The sequence below is a fragment of the Hypomesus nipponensis genome, chromosome 7 (assembly GCF_054491055.1).
Source record: "Hypomesus nipponensis isolate SF chromosome 7, ASM5449105v1, whole genome shotgun sequence".
In the NCBI taxonomy this organism is placed as follows: Eukaryota; Metazoa; Chordata; class Actinopteri; order Osmeriformes; family Osmeridae; genus Hypomesus; species Hypomesus nipponensis.
This window is the reverse complement of record NC_140367.1, coordinates 6,593,910-6,620,042: the sequence shown is the minus strand read 5'-3', so window position 1 is coordinate 6,620,042 and position 26,133 is coordinate 6,593,910. Positions and strand designations below refer to the sequence as shown.

Genomic DNA, 26,133 nt, shown 5'->3' with positions numbered 1-26,133 from the left:
TGTGTTGTTGCCTCCATGTTTGTAGTTTGTTTTGATGTGTATAAATAGTCTGCTTTGGAGGAAGAGGCTGGACTTGACAATGACGTTCTGTAACCGCAATACAGGAAGAATCACAGAAGTATAGCAGACCGTGCAATGCTAAAGTTTAGCTTGACAATAATACGACAGTAAGTGAATTTTCAACCAAAATAATGGAACGATGTAGTATAATATCCGTATTGTCTTTATGCTTGTGCATTGGCTTTTATATAATGTGAAGACCTTCAACAGTCATAAATAAACGAGTCTATGTGAAAGGATTGTATATAGCTAGTGCTAGCTAGATAGCCCGGCTACCTTTCGGACATTGCGGAATATGATAGGCCAGCAGCCACGCCAGATCACCTGCGCCAGACGACGCTATCACTCTACGAACTAATAACCCGTATTAATGTTTTTTTTTTTACATAAGAACATAATGTTATCATCTCATATTTGGAAAATGTCAGTCTGTCACACTAAAGTTCATTTAGTCATTATTGATATTCATTCGTTTTCATACAGTGGGGAGACGCAGTACAACAGAGACAAGTTGTTGCAAGGTATTTTGAAAAGCATCACTGTTTCAGCAGAGCACATAACCCTACCAGTGTGCTGAGTCAAACACCTTGTGCAACTATGAAGCCAACACACAATATAATATCAGGGAGAAATCGATATGTATGTTTGATAAAACAATATATTTGATGTCTAGAGACAAGTGTGTATGGGACCAATATTTTGGATGTCTTTTGTTGCCAGGTCAGGGAGTGGACACCCCCCTGTCAGGTACAGGGCTGCAGCAGGCTGAAGCAGCGGGCCAGTACCTAAGAGAGCTCAGGTTCAACAATGTGTTTGTCAGTAATCTACAGCGTGCCCGACATGTGAGTTTTTATAACTGACAACACGGATCCAGATTCTGTTAGGAATATTACAGTACATGGACACTGGACTGTGGAGTATGGACGTCTTCCACATATGTTGCTTACCCTTTTTATTGCTTTAGGCTTGGCACAAGCCAAAAGCCTGACTGTGAAACGTCCTTGTGTAAGTGTGTCATTTTTGTCATTTTTGTCAGACAGCTGAAATTATCTTGAGACACAATGCCCACTCATCTGGCACTGAAATGGTTTTGGACCCTTTACTTCGAGAAAGAGTATGTTTCCCTTGCCTGTAGAATAACAGAATCCTCAATGCATGTTTTATGCATTTATGAGACACACAATTCCACTACATTATGTACATTGTTTACGCATCTACATTATTCCATACATGTTCTACCTTCCAGGGCTTTGGAATAGCAGAGGGGCGGCCTAAGGAGGACCTAAAGAACATGGCCAATGCTGCTGGTCAATCATGCAGAGACTTCACCCCTCCTGGAGGAGAAACCTTAGAGCAGGTGAGCCATTTTGTGACATGCAAACACAGGAACAATATCCCTCCCATCAGTTTCTTGATAAATTTAACCTTGGACTTGGCCTGTCTGTCCAACAGCGCCACCCAGTGGTGTTAATAGAAATTACAGTAGTACACACCAACAAAATGCATAGTATAGGTGTGTGTCTGTTGGATTTTTCTTCTTGCCTCTAGGTAAGAATGCGATTCAAGAAGTTTCTCAAGGTACTTAACCAGCGCATGGTGGATGAACATGGCTACTCAGGACAGACTTGTCTTGCCGGGATGGAAGAAGCTGCAGCTGGCCCTGTGTCTGGTGGTGGACCGAAAGACAGGCCTCACACTGGCCTACCTCAAGACGGGCTCCAGGGTGTCTCGGTCCATGCCCTGGTGGTCAGCCACGGGGCCTACATCCGGGTGGCCGTCAGACACTTTGTGGAGGACCTGCAGTGCTCCCTGCCTCAGGGAATGAGGATGTCCCAGGTGTTCTCTCCGTGTCCCAACACAGGTATCAGCCGCTTTATTCTCACTCTGACTCAGGATGAGGCCGGCCTGGCACTCTCCACCGTCCGCTGTGTCTTCACCAATAGAAAGGACCACTTGGCAAAACTCCAAGATACTGAGAAATAGAGATCAAACCCCAGATTGGGTTTTATTGTGCAATGTCTGAAATCTATTTTGGTGGGAACACTCAAATGAAAAATGGAAGGCTCCAAGACTGAAGTACTGTATGTAGACACTACTATTGACATGTATGCACAACATTGTTATGAACAGGGTAAATTATTTTAGCTTGAGCTCTTAAGTAAGTTACTCAGTTTTAGTCATTTTCCTTCAGTGCAATACCACACTTCTGTTAGCAACACATTATTGCATGGGTGGGATTGGTGGAAAACAAATCCAGTACCACTCATCGGATGTTTTTGTACAAGTAAGGACCTATTATATAAGAATTGTGTTGAATTGCTCTGCACTTTTAAACGTGAACTTTTCTGTTGTGAGTTTACAATGATTGATTGCACCAAAGGCAAAGAGTTATTGCTGAACTCTGTCAACACTGTTTCTAAATTATTATGACTGAATTACAATGAACATATAAGTATCTGCTAACTTGTGGTCTGTGTTATCTATGTGTAAAATACAAATCAAAGGCATCACTGTAATAAATATGATCTGAAGCTAAAATGTGTGCAGCGTGGATTCTTATACATATAACATGGGTTAATACATATAACATGGATTAATTGCAGTGAAGTTAGGTTTGGTTTGTGAAAACAATGTTCTGTCAGAACCAAAAGAAGTAGAATCAACTAGACAGTCCTTAGACAACTCTTGGAGGATACTTTAAGCTATATTGCAACAGTCCACAACATGACAAACCTGTTAACTAACTCACATCCATATTTAGAGTTAATGTATACTATAAATCAGATTATTGCTGAATTACAGATTAACCCCAGTTTCTAGTGTTATTTATAAACTCTTCACAGAAATGTCACATTTAAATTTCATTAGCATGGATGGTAGGTGTTTTTCTACCAAAATGTATGATCATTGACAGATCATCAATGTGTTTATTGGTATGATCATGCTGTGTGTGGCCAGATGACACAGAAGCCTAGGAACCAACAGTAAAGAAGCAGTTTATATTTCCTTCACACAGTATGTGATCAGGACCAGAACTACTTTTGTCTTTGCAGGTCAAGCATGACATGGAATGGTTAGCAAAACACCTGAGGCAAGTAATTATCCATCCACTGACTTGTATCCAGGTTATTCCACTTACCTGAGAGAAGGTTGCCAAGTGTTTTCAAGCCATATTTTCTATTCAAAAGGGTCTGTCTTTATAAACATTTCAGACAACAATCAGTTTACTGTATATAAACCACACAGATTTGGAAAGGCTATGGTAATACTCATGGCTATCCCACTTAACATGGGCCAAGAAACGTGACATGTTCTTTAAGGAGTTGAGGCTGATAAGATGTGAATGGTCAATAGGGTTAACCTCAAACAGGCCAACAGGATGCAGGTTAGTAGTGACGATACTGTGCTGCTTGGACAAAAATAACTCTGTTACCATTGTTACTCAGTAAAACAAAGATATGTGGAAATATTTATTTTTAGACGAAGATGATGCAGACAAAACTTGTACTTATCTACTTGTCCGGAAGCTTTGGACTCTCACCTGATGACAGGCACCTCAGAACTCAATGTTCAACCTGCTTACGTATTTGAACATATTGATGCTTACATGAGGAGAGGCACCCATTGGGCTGGTGGTTGTAGAGAAGGTTTTTATCACAATAAAATAAAAACTGAGCAACAAATAAAAAGGTTCCTTTATGAATGTAATTTATTTTTCGTACTATTATTCCAAACATCAAAACATACATGCTGTGCATTTTAGACAGAAACAGATTCAAACATTTATGACTATTGAGCATCTGTATAAATACCATAAATAACATAAATGGATTTAAATAAATAAATACACTGTTGGTTGTTTGCTGGTGGTGACCAGCACCTTTAAATTCTAATTTCAAATTATTATTTTTAATTGTACACATATGATACCCTGTATTTTATCTGCGTTTATAAATAAATGTGTTCAATAGGATGGTTGGTCATTGTTTAAAATTGTAACAAAAGTGTGCAGACCAATTCGAGATTAGCAAACTGGTGAAACACTGCGCAACGTGTCAAATCAATTAGATCTGCGATCTAATGCAAAATCGAGCCTATAAATATTATTTAAGATTTAAAGTAGACATGAGTGTCTTCATCTGGACCTGTAAACTTAAACAAATATTCAATGACTGTTGTTAGATATCAGTTGGACCATGAGTATTTCAAGAACGCTTGTGCATTTCCAAAAACCATTAAAACAAAGTTACATATTCTATTTTCGTAATAGAAATGTTCACTGAACCATCTCGATCTACCGGCCTACATTTGTTAGAATCCCTGGCCATGCCTTCATAAAGCATCTAAAGCATGTAAATATGTAAGGTAGAAGTGGGTCTTGCATAGGCAGTCCTACCAAACAACAGCAACTTCATGGTTAAGGGTATTTCTCAGACCAGCTGTTAAAGACCCAATACAAAGTTACAGGTGGTCCTCTCATCCCATCGTTCCCGTAATACGCGGGCTAACGTTGGAGTTGGTGGAATGCACGTTCCAGGGGTCGTGAGTGGATGGAGACAGAGGTGTCTCTCTGGAAACATTAACGGCCCCTTCTGGAAGTTCAACGTCCTGGTCGGCATCCTCCTCCGGCATCGCTTTGGAGTCAGAGCCTTCTTCGATCTGCCCATATACGTTGTGTGGATCGGAAGGATCAACGACACGGTTTCTTTTCTCCCTGTGCAGGAGGCGCTCCAGCGGCACCGTGTTCTGCTCCGAGAGGAAGAGGGACGTTTGTGGTAGGTTCTGACCAAAGGCGTACACCTGTCTTGTCCCTTCCAAGTTAAACAATATGCCAGTTCTGCACGAATAGTAAACGTCTCGGTGATTCTCAAGAAGTTTGTGGTTGAAAAGACAGTCGTCCTTCTGACAAATAGGCTGTAAACATAACATTTTGGATTTTAATATAGAAGTGTTCGAAGCAGAAACAATTAAACGTAGTTTAAGATGAAGAATTACAACGATATTAGAAAGAATATGCAACAAGTGTAGTCTGTAACACGTGCGTAAAAGGCGCTTTTGCGCACAGTACAAAAATAAATTGTTTGATTACTGAAGATTCCTCCAATAAAAAGTAATAACAAAGTTTGCCTTTTAATAAAGACCATCACATTTATAAAAAAAGGAACTTACAGAACTGAAAGGGTTACCCGCTGTATCCATACACAAGTAACGGTTACTTTTGACACCAAGGATTGCAACACGTTCCCTTGTTTCAGCCTTCATCAAAATTACACCTGTAAAGAAAAAAAAACATTTATTAAATGAATACAATACGTTTCAGATGAGAAAAACACCCAAACTTAATGAGTACACAGTAACTTACTGTATGAACTTCTAACGGTAGTTTTGCGCACATGGCCATTCAAACTAATCTCAAGGTAGAAATTGTTTAGGTCCGTCGATGTCTGCAGGTGCACGTATCGTCTTGGATTCCCCCAGTTGGATCCAACAAGTGGAGAGGGGTTTGGAAGAGAATCCACAAGTCTAAATCTCTGTAGCAAAGCCAGTAGGAGCACGAGGACTATGTTCCTCATTCCATATTTCTTTCTTCCTTCCATTCTTAAAAAGAGTGAAGGTTGAATCCAGAAACTTAGAAGTTGAATTCTACAGCAAGCTTGGGGAAACTTCAGCTGATTGTGTCCCAAAGTCTGAACGCAGCTCTATATAAAGGCCCCAAGGGCCACTCCTGCTCACATCCTTCTTACGCAGCGCTCGCCCCCAGAGCAAACGTGCGGCTTTCTTGCAGCGGAAGGAAGGGGGCCATGTGTCCACCTCTGCCTTTTCATCTTAAGGTATTGGTCAATATGTATAGTATAGTCATGTTGCGCAATCTAAGTGATGGTTTCCTTTTACATTTCATTTGAACATTTAGGTCCTCAGCCATAACTGTTGTACGTTCAGTAAGACTGACCAATATGAAAACACACAAATGTCATTAAGAAGAATAAGAACTTATCTTTACAACGTCAAATGTAAATGTATTTCTCAATATGTTTCTGTATGGCACGTTTCCGTCAAACATTATTGATCAGAATCTCAAGTTAGACGGTAATTTGCGAAAACGTAACATTTAGGCAATGGTTTCATCTTTGCGCACCTGCTTGTCATACTGTAGTTCGACTTGATAATGTACACGATTCAAATAAAACCAGCAGAGGGAGCCACAAACTTATGTATTGAGAATAATGTGCAGTGGTAGTGACACTCAAAAAAACGCGCAGGGCTTTTAATTGATGTCTATTAAAGGAGAATATTTTATTCAAGTCAAATATCTGGTGAAGCTGGGTTTGACAGTTGAATGGCACAAAACTAAGAATGGCATGAGGCCAAATGATTACCATTCCAAACATTCTAAAACAACCAAATTAAAATTCTGGCTATTTGCTTCTGGTAAGGACCTAGTTTTATTTTACACTCCCCCACACTCACCATTCAGTACAGCACATTTCTCTTCCAACAGGACAGATCATTCTAAGAAAAATAAAGACATTGATTTTGTGTACTTTCCATCACCATTTGGCTGTTTTTGTCTCTGGTATTCCCTGTAAGAGAAAGGTACATTATGTGCTTGTCATCCTTCATCACACACTGCTTAAGAGCACACCATGACAACAACCAATTAAAAAAAAAACTTTTATTGGTATCTTAGGAATACAGTAGACTTCTGTGCATAGCACATACGTACAAAAATAAAAGGAAAGACATTTTTTCTTATATTAATATTAACTAACGTAGCAATTGTTTTCAGAAACAAAATTATCAGAGAAGTCTGTTGTTTCCTCAGACAGTTACAACAAATCCAAACTAAGGCAGAAGGTGAGGTATATGTTTACAGAGAGCAGGGGTACAGGTGAAAGCTCACTCCCCTTAGTGCAGGGGTACAAAACAAAGAGAGAAATAGGTCTGCCAACTCACACAGGGAACACATGCAGACACACACACCTAACCACGCTTGGGGTTCTGACATAGTCTTGCATTCTGCACTGCACATTCTGCACTTCTTGCACTGAGACTAATAGGATCTCATCTACTGAAATGAACAGATAACACATTTCACAAATGATGCCCTCTCAAAAGGTGAGACCCTCTTAAAAGACTTTTTGGTCAAAGCTGAAACAAAGCTTCTCCATGCAGACTACAACTTTTTACCTTTAGGTTCCATCTTTAGGTTTTGTAACCATCCTATTATCATGTTCAAGCATGAGAAACTCAATGTGTTTTTTTTAGCTCACTTTTCTTCACATTTTGTCCAGAATTTTTAAGATGTCTTTCATAAGGTGCACCTTGGGATTATAGACATCTTATAACATTATTAACGGAGGACAAGATAAACTCTCCTGTAAACACGTGCATACACACACACACACACACACAATACACACATACACTGAACACACATGCCAGTTCAGTTGTAAAACCGAGTTGATATTAGTATATATTAGTGCTCTGCCTGTCTAAATCATACTTTACAAACAACAGTCATAATGTAATTTGTTCTAAACGTGTTCATGATGTGAATAAGTAACAATTGACAACACAAAAGATACATCAACACAGAATGACAGTGAATGTTTTTTGTTCAGCTGTGCCAATCATTATTCCATAATACATGTATTCCATGCAGTGTCATCCCACAACAGCAACAAAACCTGTTCTACTCAACAACACTTTGATCCACATTACATCAGTCAGGAAATTATTTCTGTTGGCGGATGGCATGATAATGAGCTAAAGGATTGCAAGTTTTGGGGTTACAATCTTTAAAATAAAAAATACAAAACTGTCACAGACAAACTAGCATATACCTTGTAACTTCCATTCAATTCTGAGAAGGGAATATGGGGTCATACAGACTGTACCACAGAAATAAATAACTCTCCAGCTGTTCTCGCTGAATGTGCCACCAAGGCTTTTCTGATAAGTAATTGTAGGGTCGAAAAAGCTGCCTATTGTGTTTTGTCATGGGAGACTGGTTTTCAGGTCACATTAGGTTATTCCTGGGAAGCACATTGGCCCAAGGGTCTGTTAAAGACAGGGTGTACTAGGGAGGCACTGCTCTGCTCTGTGTGATTCTGCACTTTTCAGCCTCACGCACTGCATCAAGTCTGCAGATGTCCCCTCCCAGAAATATCCAGAGATGTACTAGCAGAGTGTGGGGAGGAAGGGGTGTAAGGAGCTGCATTTCATGCACACACAAATGCGCACACACACCTATGCTGTTCTAATATCACCGGGAGAGAGATAAGATTGTTTGAAAGCACTGCAGTTCCCTTAGCACATGCATTGTCAGGCATTATAATGTGGAAAGTAACAACTACTCGCTGTAGAATTCCTCTTTTAGTGCTACACTTACAGGAGCAGTTAAGGACAAGATAAAGGTCTCGGAGGCCACTGATGGTCCATCCACAGTGGACTATTAAAACCACTGTCTGAATAAGATAAATAATCTGTATACCCTAGAGCTGAAGGTGAACTAGCAAAGTAATACTAAAATGGGTTTGGTGTAAATGCACTAAGTACAGAGATACTAGCAGGGCTATCACAAAGTGTTGGGTGGGACAACGGTGCCCCAAATAGCAGACTACCACGGACACCTGGTTAGGACCAACGGTGGTCTGTGACCTTGAACTAAAATAGGATTGAAGCAGAAGAGGAAGCTGCTGGGTTACTGCTGGCATCCCAAGGTTCCTGGGCGTGTAAGTGATTGGTGGTGGGCTGATAATGCTCAGTGGGGGGTTGTTCAGGTATGTGGGGAGGCAGCCTGACATGCTTCGACAGCCACATTCTTAAGGAGTTTCATCAAACAAAGAGACAGCAGGCAGGATTGTCCCATATGTCTTTACTGGATTGAAATAGTCCAACTCTCTCAGCGCCAGGGTGTGGTATTATGAGAATCAGTTTAAAAGTAACCAGCAGCATGTTAAACAAAAAAAAAATCACTAAATAACTGAAACCTCCTCCAATCCAGTGACACACATGGACTATCTAATAACCGTCCCATAATTACATTTGAAAAGACAGCTCCCAAGACCATCTCCACTGTAGTTGCTGCTGCAGTGAAGCCTGCCCACAGCACACACCTCACTCAGTGGAAATACATTGAACACTTCAACAAACAAATAAATAAATATGTGTGGTAATGATTCTTACCAAAAAACTATTAGGCACCATCATTGATGGTCATTGTGCAACCTGAACTCTGTTTTGCCACCAGGCAAAGTAAAGCTTCTCTTTCTCTTTAGCAGTGTCTCACATTCTCACTATTTACAACATTGTTAATTGGCTTCTTAGTCAGTAGCCTGTTTAGACTTTTTTCCACAGCGATGCACAAAGCTTGCGATTTTACATCTCACACACTTACCAGAAGCACCAAAACAGAAGTATTTGGATTGTATGCTAGCAGTGTCCCATGTAGGTGACATGTCATATTTTTCCACTGTGTGCTTGCATGTTATTAATACAGTTAAACTATTCATTTCAAAATGCAAAAAAATTGAGTTTTGGGCCAATATAATTTGACACCAGTTATGGATAAACATTTATCCAACCCTGTTATTATTATGATTTCCCCACATTATTGAACTTTTAAGTGGGCAGCTAGGTTCACCTCAGGCACCACCACAACACAAAGCTGAGAGTCCTCGGGTCTCACTGTTCAAACCTAAATCAGTTCGAATGACATAAAAAGAAAATAAACCAGAGATAGTCTCGCCCCCCCCCTGAGGCCCTCTTCAGAGTGTCAGCCTATTTCTGACTTCAGTGGGTGTATCTTACATGCAAGAAGAAGGGGGCCACAAGTGGGAACAGCAAGGCACCTTCACATCGTGCAGCAAAAGAAGTGCATTTAGGTTGTCTGGGGTTCCCCTGGCTGGACATCAGTGTTCAACAGAGGAGTCAAGCACTCAAAGCCCTCAGAGAAAGGATAAACTTAGCAGGTATTTTTGAGTATAACTCCATGCATCCTTCATCCAGTCAAGTAGTTCTTTGAGGTAATAAAAAGTATCCATTTCACTCTTTCCAAGGATACAGCTAGTCATCCATCCCAAAGACGGAGTGAGGTGAACCTCTGTTACAGCAAGCACCAAAGTAAAGTGTTGAGACTGGCAAAGTATTCGTCTTCCCCAACAATAATGTTACAAACTATAAGCAGCACAGAATGGCATAATACATCAGTTGTAATACAAAGTTAGCTATCCAAATAATGTGTAACTCTTGCAGTCCGCCGGTCATTATGGTAAATGAATATGTATTTTCTATATTACCTGGAAGAACATCCACATGTGCAAATTAAAGAGTTATTGCGAGTTCTGCTCATAGTCGGGGGAGGAAGTGTGTCACCGTCATGGAAGTGGTAGCCTTATTGCCTCTCTTCAGCCGGCCATATTTGCTGAGGGCGATGTAGGAGCCCTTGTAAACAAACGACTCGTAGGCGTTGTAGTTGTTTGGCAGCAAGGTCTCCTTGAACTTACACTCGTCCCGAAAGACAGGCTAAAAATGGTAAAAGCAGAGAAAATCTAAGGCGAGACCCACAACTGAACATCATTTTACATGCCTTGTTTTGAAATGATCTGTCTTTAATGGAATGGCATTGCAGCTGAAATGGCCTGAAGCACTGTCTGTATTAGCCAATTTTCTAGAAAGTAATTGGAGGACGATGATGTTTGGCTCAACATTAAAGACATTCTGAACAACTAAAACTCACATAACCTTAATGAAGAAACTAATTCATAAGAATTGTTTTTGTTAATGGCCTAAATGGTCAGATATAATTCACAGGTGACACAGCATTACTGAACAAACTATTTGGTAATAATGTAACTTAACATTGTGGGTTTGTTCAATCAGAATTTGAGATACTCATGGAATCTTAAAATGAGCATAACCCTACATCAGCAACGGTTCCCTGCTGTGACACAAGTAGGCCTAATTATACTATCTCACCACTGTACAAACACAGACCAGCCTGGTTTATCATCATATGGCGATGTAATACATAGGTGTATATATATCTATAAAAAAAATAACTGTAGCCTATTAGTTCGTGTTCCATGACTAAGTGTTTTGGGCTAATTTGCTCAAAGAGAACAGAACACGGTTGTGTGAACCAAGAAGCTACCACTTATTGGTAATGCTGGTAATACTACGGTGATTAGCCTACTACATTTATCCGTTTTCAATCACGACAGCCTACATAATCACACATTTCCACACATCATTGCGTATTTTGCCAGCGATATTGAACATGATGCAAATACAAGTACGCACACCTACCGTCCCGTATAACCTTCCTCTGCTGTTCATTGCGACAAACAGCTCACTTCTCACTCCGTACATGCTTATCACTCCTCGATCCACTGTAGAGATCTCTATTAGACCTATCAAACGAAACATGACGTTAAGGGAACCCTGGCAGAGGTTATCAATGCAAGTAGAACAAAGACGTGCACTATGCAGCAGTGGGTGTAACCTTGCAGGTGACGATACAGTCCCTGTTCAGCATTATTTTAGCATTTCGTGTTTATTTCCCATTTAATACATGAGTATCTCTTAGAACTATACTTTCGGACTAGCGTGCATGGTAATTCGTTTCTGGGCCGCTGAAGGAGCCGGTGTAAAAATAAGTTGGTGTCTATATTGGTCCAAGCATTCATGTCATGTTTTGGCCTGGGAAGATATTTAACACTGACGGATACAAGGTTTTTTAATAGATTTGTCTTTGGTTTAAGAGACATCCAATGTTGCCGACACCACTGATTAAATATCATGCATGTAAAGATATGCTACCCGGGTTAGTGAAACTTGGGAGAACTGCTTTCACACCCCCATGTTTGCAGTACATTACGCGGATATTAGGATGTACTCACTGTATGGGTTCTCATTGTGTATACCATTTATCCTGCCATCTGGGAGAACCTGCAGGTGAAACCCAATGCCTACGTTGCAGTAAAGTCGCCGCACTCTCTTGATGCCCAGCAAGTAGTCGTTCTCCCAGTTCATGTCTGATTTCTCGCCAGAAATCCCCAGAAAGGAGCGGGAGAATAGGGTCTCCCACCTTCTTTCCAATAAAGTTGCATTAGTCCTGCTTGGAATCGGATATGATGACACAATCCCCAAAACAGACCCCAAGAGAACAATTGCAGTCAACGTCCAGTGCGTGCTGGCCTCGTAGGACATACTGATGAGGCACCTTTGCGCAATTGCCATCCGGTTTACCTTCAGGGCACGTGGTCAGAGTTAACGGCCCTAAAAATACCGCTCTTCTTGTTTTTCTTCCTTTGGCATGGTGGTAAAGGATTATTTTAAGAAGGCAGATCAGAGCGTCGGGCATGGAACGGTGGCCCGGGAGCCGAGGGCTAGAAAAAGGAGAACGCGCGACTGAGCTTGAGGTGGTGGTGGTGATGATTACCATCTTTCGCAGCTCCGCGCCGTTGGATTGGCAACGCTGGCCGTGGAGAACACCACTCACCAAAAAGCTATCTCACCTTGCCAGGCACTAGCATCCTGGTATGACATCACTCTGACTTCACTGCTTGTTAAGAGAGGGGAGGGAGAGAGAGTTGCTACCCAAGCAAGTGTGTGCGCAGCGCAAACCGCAATCCTGATGAGAGTGTGGTCTCTACTCTGTTCCCTCTCCTGTGAGGTGGGGGAAAGAGGAGTTTCATTGGATAGCGTTGAGCAATCATGGGATGCGATGGGTACGGTGGCAGAGCCCAAATCGGGACGGTGGTCATATGTCGGACAGGCTGCTTCCTTATTTAGAATGAAGGTGTAAAAACAGTCCAGTAGTCACCGGAGAGCAATGGCAATCCTGTCTGCCACTTCCTTAGCTGTTTGTTCAGGAAGTTTACACAACGACATATTAGAATGCATAGACGCACCGCAGGTTGTTATAGTAAGAGAATACACCTGCTACTTATGAAAACGATGCCACAAATCCGTGCACATTTTTGTCAAGGTTCCGATAGCCTGCGTCCCATCTTTGAAAACATTATATCATTATCAGCCTCCAAGAGTATACCCAGGGAATGCCCGTACGTCAGAGACCATGTTACATGGTTCCCCAGGTGCTCTTTGATGCCAGAGAGCAGTCACACCGGAAGTTATGAGGGTTTCCGCCGTTTCCAAAAACCTAACTATTCTATTCCTTAATGTTCAATTTTTTCATTAAACATAATATAATTTAGCATTTAATTATTAGGCACTGTCGAATACAACTTGAAAATGACATAATTTTCCTGTTATATTGTCAAGATACTGACAGAAACGCAACAGTTAAACAATAATCCTGAAATGAAGGGAGGGTGATAGTCGGGTTTAATAATAATAATAACATCAACATATGACTACATATGGTTTAATCTAGATACATCCAGTAGAATGCAGTGTTTCAGACTTCCTGCGTAAGCATAGCCTATATAGTCTATTAAACCGAAAGTCTGAATAGGCAGAAAAAACTGGGATTGCGACATTGAGTAAAGTTAAATCAATTTTGAGTTGAAACCGCTAATGAGGCTGAGACACTCATGCATGCTTTGCTGAGCTCTATGACACAGTCTACAATAGGCAACCTCCGACAGTTCGAAGCACGGTTCAAACTGTGTGATTAATGGCAAGCCAAAGGAAAAGTATCGTATACACTGAAACTAAAATAATAAGATATAAGCTACAGTATATGGGAATTTGGGCATCCTTACCCCAGCTGTTGACATACACTTTTTTATCGGTTGCCTACGTGATGGGTCATATCACATAGCAAGAATACAAAATATGGGGCTTCAACAAAGACAACTGCAGTTGACCTATCAACTGCTATTGTCTATTGCAACCTGACTAGAAATAGAGTATTCCACACAGCTGCACAAAGATAAAACAAAAAGCAGGCCAACAGCAAGAGCCTTCTGAAACTGGGTCTCCTACTGTAGGCTACATGCTTTCAACACAACATTCTGAACCTCAGATGACATTTTCACACTTCATGCTTTCTATGAGCTGAGCACAATGCATTAAACATTATTTTAATGACTATGCCATATGATACATTTCAGTCCTTTCCATCAGTTATCTAGCATTAACCTCAAATGGTCTGGGTATTACCAGATGGAACATTGGAACTCCCTCGGATACTTGCCTGCTGTTGAGTATACAGCAATTGTTATTGGCAGGTCAGCTGTCTCATTGCCAATTACTTGGTTTATTCAACATACACTTACACACGCACAGACACACACACACACACACAAATCAATCAGAATGGGCCGAACGATAAAGTCCAAGGCTTTGTGTACATTGCAGTGTAAGTGTAAGTAACTGGATATACAAGGATATCAGCCCCCTCAATTAGGTTTTTATTAACGTGGGGTTAGAACATGATATTGAAACAACAGCTGGGAGTGTGCTCTGGAGGAGAATTGTTCTGACATAACATCAGAACCACTAGAATACACTGGCAGTGTAATGGCCTAAAGGACAGATCTAAACTAAAAACGAATATTTGTGAAATAAAACTCACAGGCCTTGAATTTGTAAGATGGACTGATGTAAGAATCACCACACATTCTGGGCCATTCAAATTTAGCAGAGTACTCATCTTCTTAAATAGCTCCTATGTATTGCCACATATTTAACAGTTCAACTCCCTTAACTATCATATTTCAGTGACTGATATAAGATAACTTTGAACTTGAACCCAAAACTGCAGGACTATAATAAGCTTGTTCAGATCTTCAGAACAAGGAATTAATTTCAGTGTTAAAATTATGATTCAGTAGAAAGGCGTAACGAGGCTGTTACGTCCATGGAGGAAAATAAACTGATTTCAGTTAATGGAAACACTGTCCCGGAAACTATAGATACAACTTGGAAACATTTTCTTCCTGACAGAGTTGATCTACACTCCAGAAGAAAAAGGGAGGATGAGAATGATTCTTCCTGTTATGTATACTCAACCAGTGCTCTATTACTAAATTTTCCAGGAAATGTACGCTGCTGCTAGTATTAAGCTGTAAGAGCACAGCTTGTTAGAAGAGAGTGTTCAGAACAAAGTGTACGACTAAATTACCCTGCAGTTCCCCCTGGTGCAGCTAAAATGAGCATAAGTGACTAAGGGAAAATCCAAAAAGGTAGAGGTGACTTTTGATTCACCTTTTCATGCGCCGAATGACGGATGACAAAGCAAAAAGTCTGTAAAAACAGTTTCAACAGACTACAGGGCTATTCACACAGGAAGTGGTTATCACCTAATTAGATGTGCTGTCTTACATACATATTCATAAAATTATGTCTTGTAACAGTAGAGGAAAACCAAGACGTCTTTAAATTTCCTTTAAATAAGTTATACCAGCAAAAATAAACTACAGAATTAAACAAAATCCATCAGTATGTTAATTAAACTCAAAATGATATTGCCAAAAAAGTTATATAACATTTCTTCTTGTTACTATTATGGTACTGATGCAATAGTGTTTTATGACCAGTGATACCAGTGTCACTCCCATGTCTATTCTAAACAGGAGCAATTGCATGTTATAGCTTATAATCACAGAGATTATGATGTATTGGTTTTCCAACAACAGGGGACACATCTCAACATGGACAATGATTCAACGAGGCAAAGTTATCACAACATTATCCAAGGAGGGATAAGCTATTGTATGTGTCCACATCCCCATAATGAGATGTCCAGCTACACAGGCTAAAAACACCAGCTTGGGTTAAGGCATATCTGGGCCTGATGAAAGGTTCCCATATGTCATATTCCTATTGCCCAGTATTTGGTTAAGGCTGAAGGAAGGGAGAGAGATCAGAGGAGTTGTCAGTTGCTGAGTCGGCACCCAATTCCCCTGGCTCCTCTTCCCTTACCCCCAGGAACCCAACACCAAGCCAGGCCTCCCAGACCTAGCCTAGGAATGTAAGGCATTCTGTGACACATTCAGTCACCGCTTCGCACGTTCTCACCCCCATAAGACGTAAACAGTGCCACCGGCTTGAGAGCGGTGTGAGGGTGTGACTACCACCTTGCCCTGCAGAGTGATTTGTGTGCAGGGGGGCAGGAGGAGGAAGCCGTGGGCGCTGGTCAAGGTAATTGGACTGATGGAGGAGAGGAGATGCTAAGATATGGCTCTTCTGTGGGTATGAGTCATCCTGTGTAGTGATTCTGTCATACTGCCAAAAGAGCAGCGTTTCCATAATCCCTGTCAGTCACAGCATCGGTAGGACAGAAAGGACAACCAATACCAACACTTACTGTACCTGATTGGGCAGCGGACACATTAAACATAGATTATGATTGGGCTCCTACTGGATATAACCACCGAACATAAAAAAAGAACAACATAACATTACAAATTTAACATCACATTTGTTTAAAAAAAGTACATTTATATATGACTATTTTTAAAAGATATATTTAGGTTATAAAATAACACTGCTAAAATGAAGTTCCTGTCTTGAAATGACAGTATGTAGTATCGTGAAACAGTGGATCCCTAACGGTGTAAATAAAACGAAATATTATTATTGAAAATTGGAAAATTGGAGAAAGCCTTATTGTCAGAAAGCCCAGTTGGATGACAGTCAAAGGGCAATGCTTGACATTGCAGAAAAATGCTTGGCTTGCACTTGACTCTAGAATAACTTCCTATACAAGGACCAAGAAGTCACTCTTCTGTGTGCAGGTTGCCCCCTGTTGAGAAACAGTGGTAAATGCAGTTCATTATTGTCCAGGGACACTAATTCACTGCATTGCAGCATTCACTGGGACACTGGAATGTGTCTGAACTGAAGTCATTCAGTTTTAGAGAAGAGACTTGGGAGAGTATTTAGTCTGAGAATGGAAGTCTCAGAAAATGATGAAGGTGATAAAACAACATTTATTTAGTTTTTTTTTAAGAACAGCCGACTTTAAATATTTGAAGTGCTCGCAGAGAACACCTTTACTGTTAGAAAATATGTCAGGCCCTGCATTGTGAATGTGTCCCTGAGGAATATTAAAACAAGGAAGCTGCTATGTAAAATGCCTTTTGGATTTAAAACTAAAAACCTAAACTCTAGTAATTCATCATTGTTTTGTAGAGCAGGATCAACAGAGAGATGATTTATACTATATTCATATATAAATCAAATGTAAGAGTTCTATACATTTGGCACCTGCAGTTTACCATGTGATACATTAACTGAGATTGTTCACAATGCTTTTATGTCAATCGTGTGGAGAAACATCAGTCCTTAATTAGGTTACATCGGATCTGAGTGCTGTGTCAGAGTGTTTGTGGAGGCTGATTGGTCTATAATGGTGGGTGTGTTTCTATGTCAGCAGCACAGAGACTGTCAGAGCCTCTGAGACAGCCAGTCTCTCAAGCTGAGAAAGGTCCTCTGAGATGGACTGTCGGTATCCTAAACATACGAGACAGCTTGCTGAACGCACATTAACACATGCACAGAACAGCCCACACGCCTTCAGCAGTCTCTCGGGAGATTCCGTCAATCAGACGTTTATGTCTATCTATCACATTTTTTGTGAGGGTGATTTATTCTAACTACAAAATAACTGCTGAAAATGTAATGAGAAAACACAAATTGATGATTGTAAATGAGTAAAATCCAATTCTAATAGTAGGTGGATACTTAAAAGTTGCATTCCATGATTGTTACACTCAGGAAGACTGACCACACGAGCTAAAAGCACTTGTGCCTCTCACCGTTTCAATTTGCTTAGAGGCAGTTGTCCTAATGAGTCTGATCCTGTGTGCCCTTCAAGTGCCACGCTGGGGTGCAGAAAACAATGCTGTTTTCGAGATACTATTTTCAATGGTGTTGGAGTGTAAGACTGGCAGGCCTGAATGGCTGTGAGGCCTTTGATGCTGTTTATATCTCCAGAGTCTGTCAACACTTGTAATCATACTGTAGAGGCCTGACCTGGGACCTGACACTGCCAACAACTTCACAACCCCTTCCTCTCAACTCAAGTGCCTGCATTCTTCCCAAGATGATTCAGCAGCACATATGAATGAGTCAACGGCATTGATGGTTTATTCATGTGCACTGCTTCCGCTCCTTTACCAAATATAGAACTCTGTGTTCTTGTTCTGGTCTATTCTGGATATTTGAGGACGGAAATATTTGCAGCAGTGAATATAATGTGGACTAGAACTGTATTGTGCAGCCTTACAATAGGGTGGTAACAGGCTGTCTACTCAAGTTTCATCAAGCATTAAATAATTTTTCTGCCCATGTTGTAATAGAAACGCTGATCAATACAAGCCTTTATTTTGGTCTTAAATTGACTAGCTTCAATAAACTATGAGACGCTCTTTCAGACACACTGATGGAGCAAGGAACCTGTGGTCAAACCCTGGAGTGCACTTCCTTAAGTCTCTCTGTGATTGTTTCTCTACCGCCTCACATCCCACTAGCAATTAGCATTGTGGCAGACGATTGAGTGCACAAAAAAAGTATTCAAAAGCGTACACTTAAATGGAGAAGACTTAGAAAACAAACTCCGGAACACACTGATCGAGTGACCTGTCTGCCCACTCCGGTTACCCTGAGTGCCAGAGCAATGGTTTCTGTGGCTGGGTTGCGGTTAGAACTGGTTTATGCCAAAGACATCTGACCCAAGGGCATTTAAAGGTTACAATAATACCACGCATACACATCCAGGGTACCGGATATCCGCAACACTTAGTGACAGGTCAATTCATATTTAAAGGGGGTCCTTTTTGAGCCAAGACCCCTATAAATGATACATACTTAATATTAGTACTTTTTATTTTTATATTATTGACCTCATAAGCCTATAGTCAGTGATCATTTAAATAATAATTCTAGATCGATTTGTTTAATTGTATTGGGCTACATTCTAAACTTGATAGCCGATTTACCTATTTCAATCCTTCATCCTCATCCATATTGTGAACATACCTGGCAACCCAATACAGAATCATGTGTCTAAACATTTCTCCTTTTTCACCTGTGCTGTAGCAGTTAAGAATGCATAACATCCTCTGCTAAGGAACACCCATATAAGGCTTGTTAGTAAGTTAATCTGCATTGCACTCCAAGAAGACCAGGCAAACTGCCACTCAGTAATGCTATAGGTTACATAATGACAGGATTCACCTCAGTGGTGAAATACAAAATAAAACCATTGTCCCTCTTAAAACCACCACTTCCATCTCCTCCTTCCATCTCTTAAATAAGCCCTGTCTAATGACATCATTACCTACAAACAAATAAACACATTTCCATGACTGAATGATGTGAAGTGTATTGCATGCAATACTATATGGATTGCAGACTACAACAAGCAGTCTGCACATTCTGCCTGCCCAAAATATTATGATCATATGACTGCTCTGGGTACATGCAGTGGTAGAGTAGGGTGCTATTACCACACTTTTACAACATACATGTCTGAAGTCCTTCCCTGTACATAAAGTTATATAAAGCCATATATGTGAATAGAGTGGGCTAATTTTTCACAAATACCACTAGACTGGTCTATAGTAATTTTGTCTAATGTATTTGTCCAATATATAATATACTACGGCTAGTACTTGTGTCAACAACATCAAAACACCTTGACTATTCATGTAAATGAAGCAAGATCTTGTGACCGCATGAGGGGTGTGATATTTTGGTCTGGGCTGGAGGCAGTGCTGTAGGAGTGGAGGAATGTGTAACCGCAAGCCCTTTAGGCTCATGGCTGCATGTCTTCCTCCCTCGTCTGGGCTTGAGGATATGGACCATCATTGAACATCTCCTCCAGCAGGTCTACTGTGTGACAAACCACACCCGACAGCCACCCACCCACAAACTAGAAAATGACAACCCTCGGAAGGCTGGTGCGCTCTGGTGAGGTACCGTAAAAGAGAAAAGAATGGAGCTGTGATTGCTTCCGGCAGACAGTGGGCGGGCTGTGGACGTGTCGCTTTCATGTCACCCACCAGGTCAATCCATCAGCAGTCGGGGCATGTTGAAGACCAGTCACACAGTGCCATCTGCTGGGCCCGTTGGAGGTTGGCCACTGGACCTCTATGGATTCTGTGTGACATCAGTCTCTAGAGGTTATTCAACCCACCCTAAAAGACAACCGCCAAAAGTGTCAATACTCCCCCTCAATTTTAATAGGTAGTATTTGGCTGTCAGAACTGGAGGCTACAGATCAATATGTGTTCTTTGGGAGCTTGTTTAGTGTGTAGGCGTGGTAGCTGCCAGGATTGACATTAATTTGCTAGATAAAAAGCTGAATCAAATACATTTTAAATAAAAATGTGAAAAGTTACCTCTTTTTGCATTGCTATTTGCATGAGCATTTGTTCATTTGTTTGCATTACTGGAATACTTTGTTAAAATGTCAATGTTTTCTCCAAGTGGAACTGGAGAAACACTGGCCAACATGAATGTAGTTGAAACAATAAACTGTCAACATTTGTGTTGTCTCACCTGTCCTAAACGAGGTCACAGCATTTTAAACCTGCAAGGAAAAAGCTTTTTTTATTACACAATGACACGCCAGAGGCAAAGGTAAATCCCATAATGGTTATCAGAATAGTGATTGGATAATCTGACTGTGGATTTGAAGACATCGGCTGTGTCTGGAACCGCTCCCACTATATAGCCTATAGTGCACTATTTAGGGTGACAGCCATTTTGAAGTGGTGACCTAAATTAATTCATGAGCCTACATCTCGTTCTCTACAATTGTTCACTTATTCTTACCCACAATGCAATCTGATTTCGAGGGTGCATCCCATAGAAATATATATATATATATATATATATATATATATATATATATGTCTATGGTACATCTTATGTACACTGATAGATATATATCCATAGACAGTGTTGAGGTAGTAACTCAGAAAAAATGACTAGTTACAAGTTACTTCTGAAAATTGTAACTATATTACTTTACTAGTTACTGCATTTGAAAAGTATACTTCACTACTAGTTACTTTACTTGGAAGTAAAGTAAATGTTTTAAGCAAATGCTTTATTTTTCAATTTTCAATAAAGGGCATCGCTTAGCCTTTCCACATAGTGTATTGTAATTGTAAACGTGTAAAATAAAGTGGCATATAAAACTCAGCCATTCACTTGAACGAATATTAAGCCTGTCCACGCTATCTGACCAAAGAAATAGCCTATGCCTCACTTTAAAATATCATTGAGTTGACAGCAGTTGAAAGACACCTCTCGCCTGGACATAGAGTGCATTTCACTGTAATATTTTTGTCCTTTTGAGCAACAAAGTATATAATGAAAAATATCGCCACTGGCTGAACGCTCCTGTCTCCGTCTCATTCATTTTCCCGCTTCCATCTTTTTACGCCAACCTAGCATCATGTGATCCTGGGTTATCAATAAGTGCATTCGATTTAATGCAGTGGCTACGTCGTCTGCAGCCGCGTGCAGCCCGGCTGACTTGAAGCAGCCAATGACATTCTCATATTCAAGGCAGCCGCCTAGCTGCAGCGCTGCATGAAGTCAGCCCATGTCGAATGCGCCCAATGTCTACGCACCAGCAGCTGTGTGGCAACGGTGCCCAGACAAGCACGCACACAGGAAAGCATGCAAGCGCCACTAAAAGAGAACTTTTCGGACCGGCAAAAAGGGCTTGGCATCACTTGACGCAAGAAAGCGCGTTCCTGAGGTCTAGTAAAGTAATGTAGTTACCATCATTTTGAGTGTAATGCCTTACTTTACTTCGTTACCTATAATAGTAGCCTAATATCGTTACTGTAATCCGTTACTTTATACTTTGTGTACGTGTACACTCTCCAACCCTATTTCCCATAATCCAACGCAGAGACGGCAGCAGAGTAAAAAAAAGAGAAAGAAATACGGATGGCGGCAACTTTTACAAATGTAACCAAAACATTAATAAAAAGTACATATATATATCAACATATAATGTAGTAAAATTATACATATTGATTGATGATTGGCCACTAACTCTGCTTAAATGCAATGTTTGACTTGTGACTAGCCAGTGTAGCCTAGCAACAGTAGCCTAGGCAAATTTTTTCGGTTGAGGTTTCTTCAAGTTCAACTTTTCACCTCACCTTCAGTAGGTACAGAAAATCGTATCTAGCGACTAGTCACACGCAAAGCTAACAGATCGCGGACCAGACCAACGACAACTGTTGATATTTTGCTATTTCTCAATTAATGTAGTGAAATGTTCATGACAACTGCAACAGCTCCTGAGTCCTCTCTGACGTCAGCGTCTGAAATCGCTCACTCATTTCGTTCACTCACTCCTGAAATATAGTGCACTCACTGCCGTTCACTAGGGACTAAGTGAACAAGTTTACGGAATCAGACACAGCCACAGCCATCGTTTATCTCGTGAATAAATGTAGGCTTATTCCAGAATAGCAGATTCATCATTTTACTCAAGTTGTAGGAAATGCTTCTAGGCAGCTATTTTATTTGCTAGACAAATGACCAAAGTCGTTAGTCTAATCTTTTGTTTTTATAGAGACGCATATATTTGTTGGAAATGTGGACATTATATATTTGAAGCGGTGTTTTAATTTGAGTTTAGCATTTACAACGCGAATCTGAGGCTACAAATGGTCAGATTTATCAACATGATTCAGTTTTCGGGCGGGCTACTGCTTACGGTTTTGACTACAGTGTGGATTGAACATTGTTGAAATAGGTTTGTAGCTCAAATTTACGCCAATTGATGATATCATTATTAGAGGACACAGAAATGGAGCGACCGTCAAGGTTTGTTTATAACTTTGCATGCTAGCACTAAATAGGCTAGCTAAATAGTAGGCTATTAGTATAGGAATAATTAGCTTCTTTTTTATATAACACCGCACATATTATTCAAAACAGACACGTAGGTTGCTAATAAAAAGAGATTGTGCCTATAACACTTTTAATTAAACTGTTACTAGAAAACGGCTTGGATTACCTAGTTATGAGTTTCAAATTCAGGGACGTTCTGTGATTGTATTAGCGATACTGTAGTTCTAGCGAGCGTAGCACTATTAGTATTAGTCAACCTATAGGTTAGGGTTAGCTACTATTAGCAAGATGTATGCCAAGTTAGAACAATATAGAATAGGTATCTTAATAATTGATTAACGATTGGAAAACATAAACATAATCTGTGGATTTTGTTCTTGCTGTCAGGAAAACGAAAGTTGTAAACTATTCTGTCGTTGATCAAGACTTCGATGATGGTGAGTTCCACAGAATGTTTATCTTTGTGTGGTATGTGGTGTTGACTGGTGTTGTGTGTTGAGGTGCTAACTTTTCATTTGAAACACAAATAATTTGAGATCTTGTTGTGATAAAATTGCATGCTTAGCTACGGATCACTGTATTCTGTCGTCTTGCCATAGATGAGGATTTTGCCTTTGTGAAGGCACCACCCAGCAAAAAACCAAGGGAGTGTATAAAAGACCTTGAGCAGGAAAAGCCCAAGAAGTCTTCAAGCAAGTCATCAAGTCAAGAGAGTGACGCACTGTCTCTTGGCTGCAAGCAAAGGTTAGGAAACACTGCAACAACTCTGTAATATCTTAGCTATTAGGGTGCTCACTGGTGCAGAGAAGTGTGACAAAAATCAGAACTCTTACTAGAATGAGTCTTTAGTGACGCACTACTCATGATAATACATATGCCTAATCTCAAACAAAGAGCAACATGTGTTGTTAAGCAATGTCTAATGTCTAATGGTTGCAAAGGGCATGTTCGGAATGAGAAAATGGCTCATACATCATAGCATATTCACAACTTTTCTGTGAGGAATTTTGTTGTGATTCTCAAAACATTTGACTGTCTTTGTTTCTTTTAGAGTACCAGTGCATGACAAGTTGTATAACAGAGATTTAGAGGCAGCTCTTACACTCTCCTTGCTCCAGAATTCCGACCTAAAAGAGAAACATTGTTCTACTTATCAAGGTTTGTGTTAGTCTGATGATTTCCCACACACTAATTTGTATTTAATCATTACCATATTGCCTTTGTGTTTAATATTTTCCAATCCATGAAATCTTGTTATATGCCATTTTAAATAACACTTGGCTTTATTACTCAATTTTCCTCATGAAAAGATGTTAAGAACCAACCACAAACAGATTATGAAAATATAGATCCAGCATTGCACCGTACAAACTGCAGTGTGGACATCAATGTTTTGGGTAGGTTGATCGACCAATTCCCTGCTAATGTTGGTCCATACTTCCCCAAACCATCTATACATTATATTAAATCTGTGGATTCTTTGGTCAAGCTACCCACAGAGGTCGGCCATTGAACACTGTCACTGTGGGTGATTTCTTTCCCCAGGCCTTGACAAGATAACAAGTGAGCAGGGATCCCTGTGTGGCCTGTCCAGACAAAGAAAGCCTACCTCTACAGGTACCGAGAAGCAGAGGTCAACGCTGAAGGAGGAAGATGAGGACTATCAGCCTACAGTAACAATAGGTTGTTTGTCCAAAACAAATGCATTGGCATCTCTTTATTCTCTTCATCCCAAATGTGTTTTTATGCCTTTTAGTACTTTATTTATATGCAACGTCCTTTCAGATGCGGAAAGCGATGATGACTTCAGTGATCAAGCAGAGAGTGAAGACGAGGAATTTAGTTTAAAGAAAGCTAAGAAAACAAACAAGAAAGAGAAAATCCCCCCAAAAGATAGAAGTAGACCAGTACAGGTCTCCAGAAAGGGAACGCTGGCTACAACAAAGCCATCCAAAGTGAAGCCACACTTAACAAGTAAGCATGTGAACTCAATGTTCATGTATTTTAAAATGTTTACCTTTCTAGATCTCTATGATCTAAAAGGTCTCCACATTTTTCATGACACACAGAAAATCCTACAATGGTCAAAAGTCCGACTGCGGCCAAACCTGCACCCGTATCAAGGCATCCATCCACCCCTCCTCTGTCCAGATCCACTGTCTCTGTTAGTCCAACTCCAGCAGGGGGCAGAATACCCAAATGGAATCCTCCAGGTAAGACAGAAGGATAATTGTTCCAGGTTATCACCACCCCTTAAAAGGTTGGCATGTCCTAAACTGAGGGGTTTGTCCTCATGCCTTTTTAAATCTTTGGTGAACTGTCCAGCTCATTATCTTTCATCTAAACAGCTCAAATTGGAGGAAGTCCAGGGGCATCCCAGAATGCCTCAGGGAAGTCCCCTGGGCAGGGTCTACGGCTTGGATTGTCCCGTCGCATGAGGGTCAAACCTCTACACCCCAGTGTTGCCATCCACTGAGTGAGTTGTTTCCGTGGCCTGCTTCTGGAGACATTGTTATTTAGGACCCCGATTCACTGTCTGACTTTTTTGTCAATTTGTCTTTGCAATGTTTTTAAAGTGTAACAACTAAGTAATATTATATTTATTAGACAGGTGCCCAATATTATTGTTGTCCTTGGCCATTTTCATTTTAGGACCATAGTCTACTGTTTCTACATTGTTTATCAGATCACTATAGCAAATTCTATGTCATATCACTAGCAACATATGAATGTTCATCATAGCTCCATGGACTGGGTCAAAAATATGTAATGCCTAATTATTATTTTTTCACTAATATTCTAGGCTATTTTTTCTCAAAACTGGCATAATCGATCCATCGTAAAAATATGGAGAGACTGTAAATATGTGATAAAACATTAAAGATTTAATTGTAGGCTTTGTGGTATGTCATTATTGTACTCATTATTCTTAAGGCTACCACACACGGAAGACAAGTTTTTTAGGTGTAAAATGGCATAGACAGGCTAACTGTTGGTGAATGTAGTTTACTGCAACTCCAGTGTTTAACATGTCTGGAGAGGCGATAAAATGTTGCGACCCATATCGCGTTGAATACATTCAATGATAATCGTTAAAGTAGTCCTACTCACGCTATACTTTTCTTCTATAGTGACCTCTCAAAATAACGACAACTAGCCTCAAAATAAAAAGTATCTTTTGTAGGCTACACTGAAACACTACTGTCTCGCTACGTCATGTTGCGCTTCAACTAACAAATAAGAATTTAGCCGCTATTATGACAGACT

At 40.4% G+C, this 26,133-nt stretch overlaps 4 protein-coding genes and 1 long non-coding RNA gene across 7 annotated transcripts; 2 read left to right on the top strand and 3 right to left on the bottom strand.

Moving 5' to 3' along the window:
• Positions 1 to 17: 17 nt before the first annotated feature.
• Positions 18 to 2,598, top strand: tigarb (TP53 induced glycolysis regulatory phosphatase b). The gene is made up of 6 exons (XM_084701502.1): positions 18 to 167; positions 544 to 581; positions 781 to 902; positions 1,097 to 1,174; positions 1,307 to 1,417; positions 1,609 to 2,598. Exons 1-6 carry the CDS (start codon positions 136 to 138, stop codon positions 2,041 to 2,043), a joined length of 816 nt encoding a protein of 271 aa, XP_084557628.1. The 5' UTR covers positions 18 to 135; the 3' UTR covers positions 2,044 to 2,598.
• A 1,267-nt stretch (positions 2,599 to 3,865) lies between these two features.
• Positions 3,866 to 6,140, bottom strand: fgf23 (fibroblast growth factor 23). The gene is made up of 3 exons (XM_084701602.1): positions 5,423 to 6,140; positions 5,230 to 5,333; positions 3,866 to 4,974 (listed from the first exon to the last, which is right to left on the bottom strand). The coding sequence occupies exons 1-3, from the start codon at positions 5,655 to 5,657 to the stop codon at positions 4,537 to 4,539; spliced, it is 777 nt and encodes a 258-aa protein (XP_084557728.1). The 5' UTR covers positions 5,658 to 6,140; the 3' UTR covers positions 3,866 to 4,536.
• Positions 6,141 to 6,162: 22 nt separating this feature from the next.
• fgf6b (fibroblast growth factor 6b) lies at positions 6,163 to 12,672 on the bottom strand. Of its 2 annotated transcripts, XM_084701601.1 has the most exons (4): positions 11,964 to 12,672; positions 11,371 to 11,474; positions 10,362 to 10,587; positions 6,163 to 6,641 (listed from the first exon to the last, which is right to left on the bottom strand). In XM_084701601.1, exons 1-3 carry the CDS (start codon positions 12,301 to 12,303, stop codon positions 10,411 to 10,413), a joined length of 621 nt encoding a protein of 206 aa, XP_084557727.1. In that variant the 5' UTR covers positions 12,304 to 12,672; the 3' UTR covers positions 6,163 to 6,641; positions 10,362 to 10,410. The 2 variants fall into 2 exon arrangements, with proteins under 2 accessions (XP_084557727.1, XP_084557726.1); XM_084701600.1 differs by lacking the exon at positions 6,163 to 6,641 and having other exon boundaries at positions 6,719 to 10,587.
• A 7,391-nt stretch (positions 12,673 to 20,063) lies between these two features.
• LOC146276529 (uncharacterized) lies at positions 20,064 to 22,275 on the bottom strand. Its single transcript, XR_014762400.1, has 3 exons — positions 22,167 to 22,275; positions 20,542 to 20,572; positions 20,064 to 20,177 (listed from the first exon to the last, which is right to left on the bottom strand). It is a non-coding gene; the product is annotated as an uncharacterized LOC146276529 (long non-coding RNA).
• On the top strand, positions 21,599 to 25,760 carry rad51ap1 (RAD51 associated protein 1). 2 transcript variants are annotated; one of them, XM_084700969.1, is made up of 9 exons: positions 21,599 to 21,754; positions 23,254 to 23,303; positions 23,466 to 23,610; positions 23,918 to 24,024; positions 24,177 to 24,263; positions 24,412 to 24,549; positions 24,652 to 24,840; positions 24,936 to 25,079; positions 25,215 to 25,760. In XM_084700969.1, the coding sequence occupies exons 1-9, from the start codon at positions 21,603 to 21,605 to the stop codon at positions 25,340 to 25,342; spliced, it is 1,140 nt and encodes a 379-aa protein (XP_084557095.1). In that variant the 5' UTR covers positions 21,599 to 21,602; the 3' UTR covers positions 25,343 to 25,760. The 2 variants fall into 2 exon arrangements, with proteins under 2 accessions (XP_084557095.1, XP_084557096.1); XM_084700970.1 differs by lacking the exon at positions 21,599 to 21,754 and adding an exon at positions 22,664 to 22,839.
• The last annotated feature ends 373 nt before the right edge of the window (positions 25,761 to 26,133 follow it).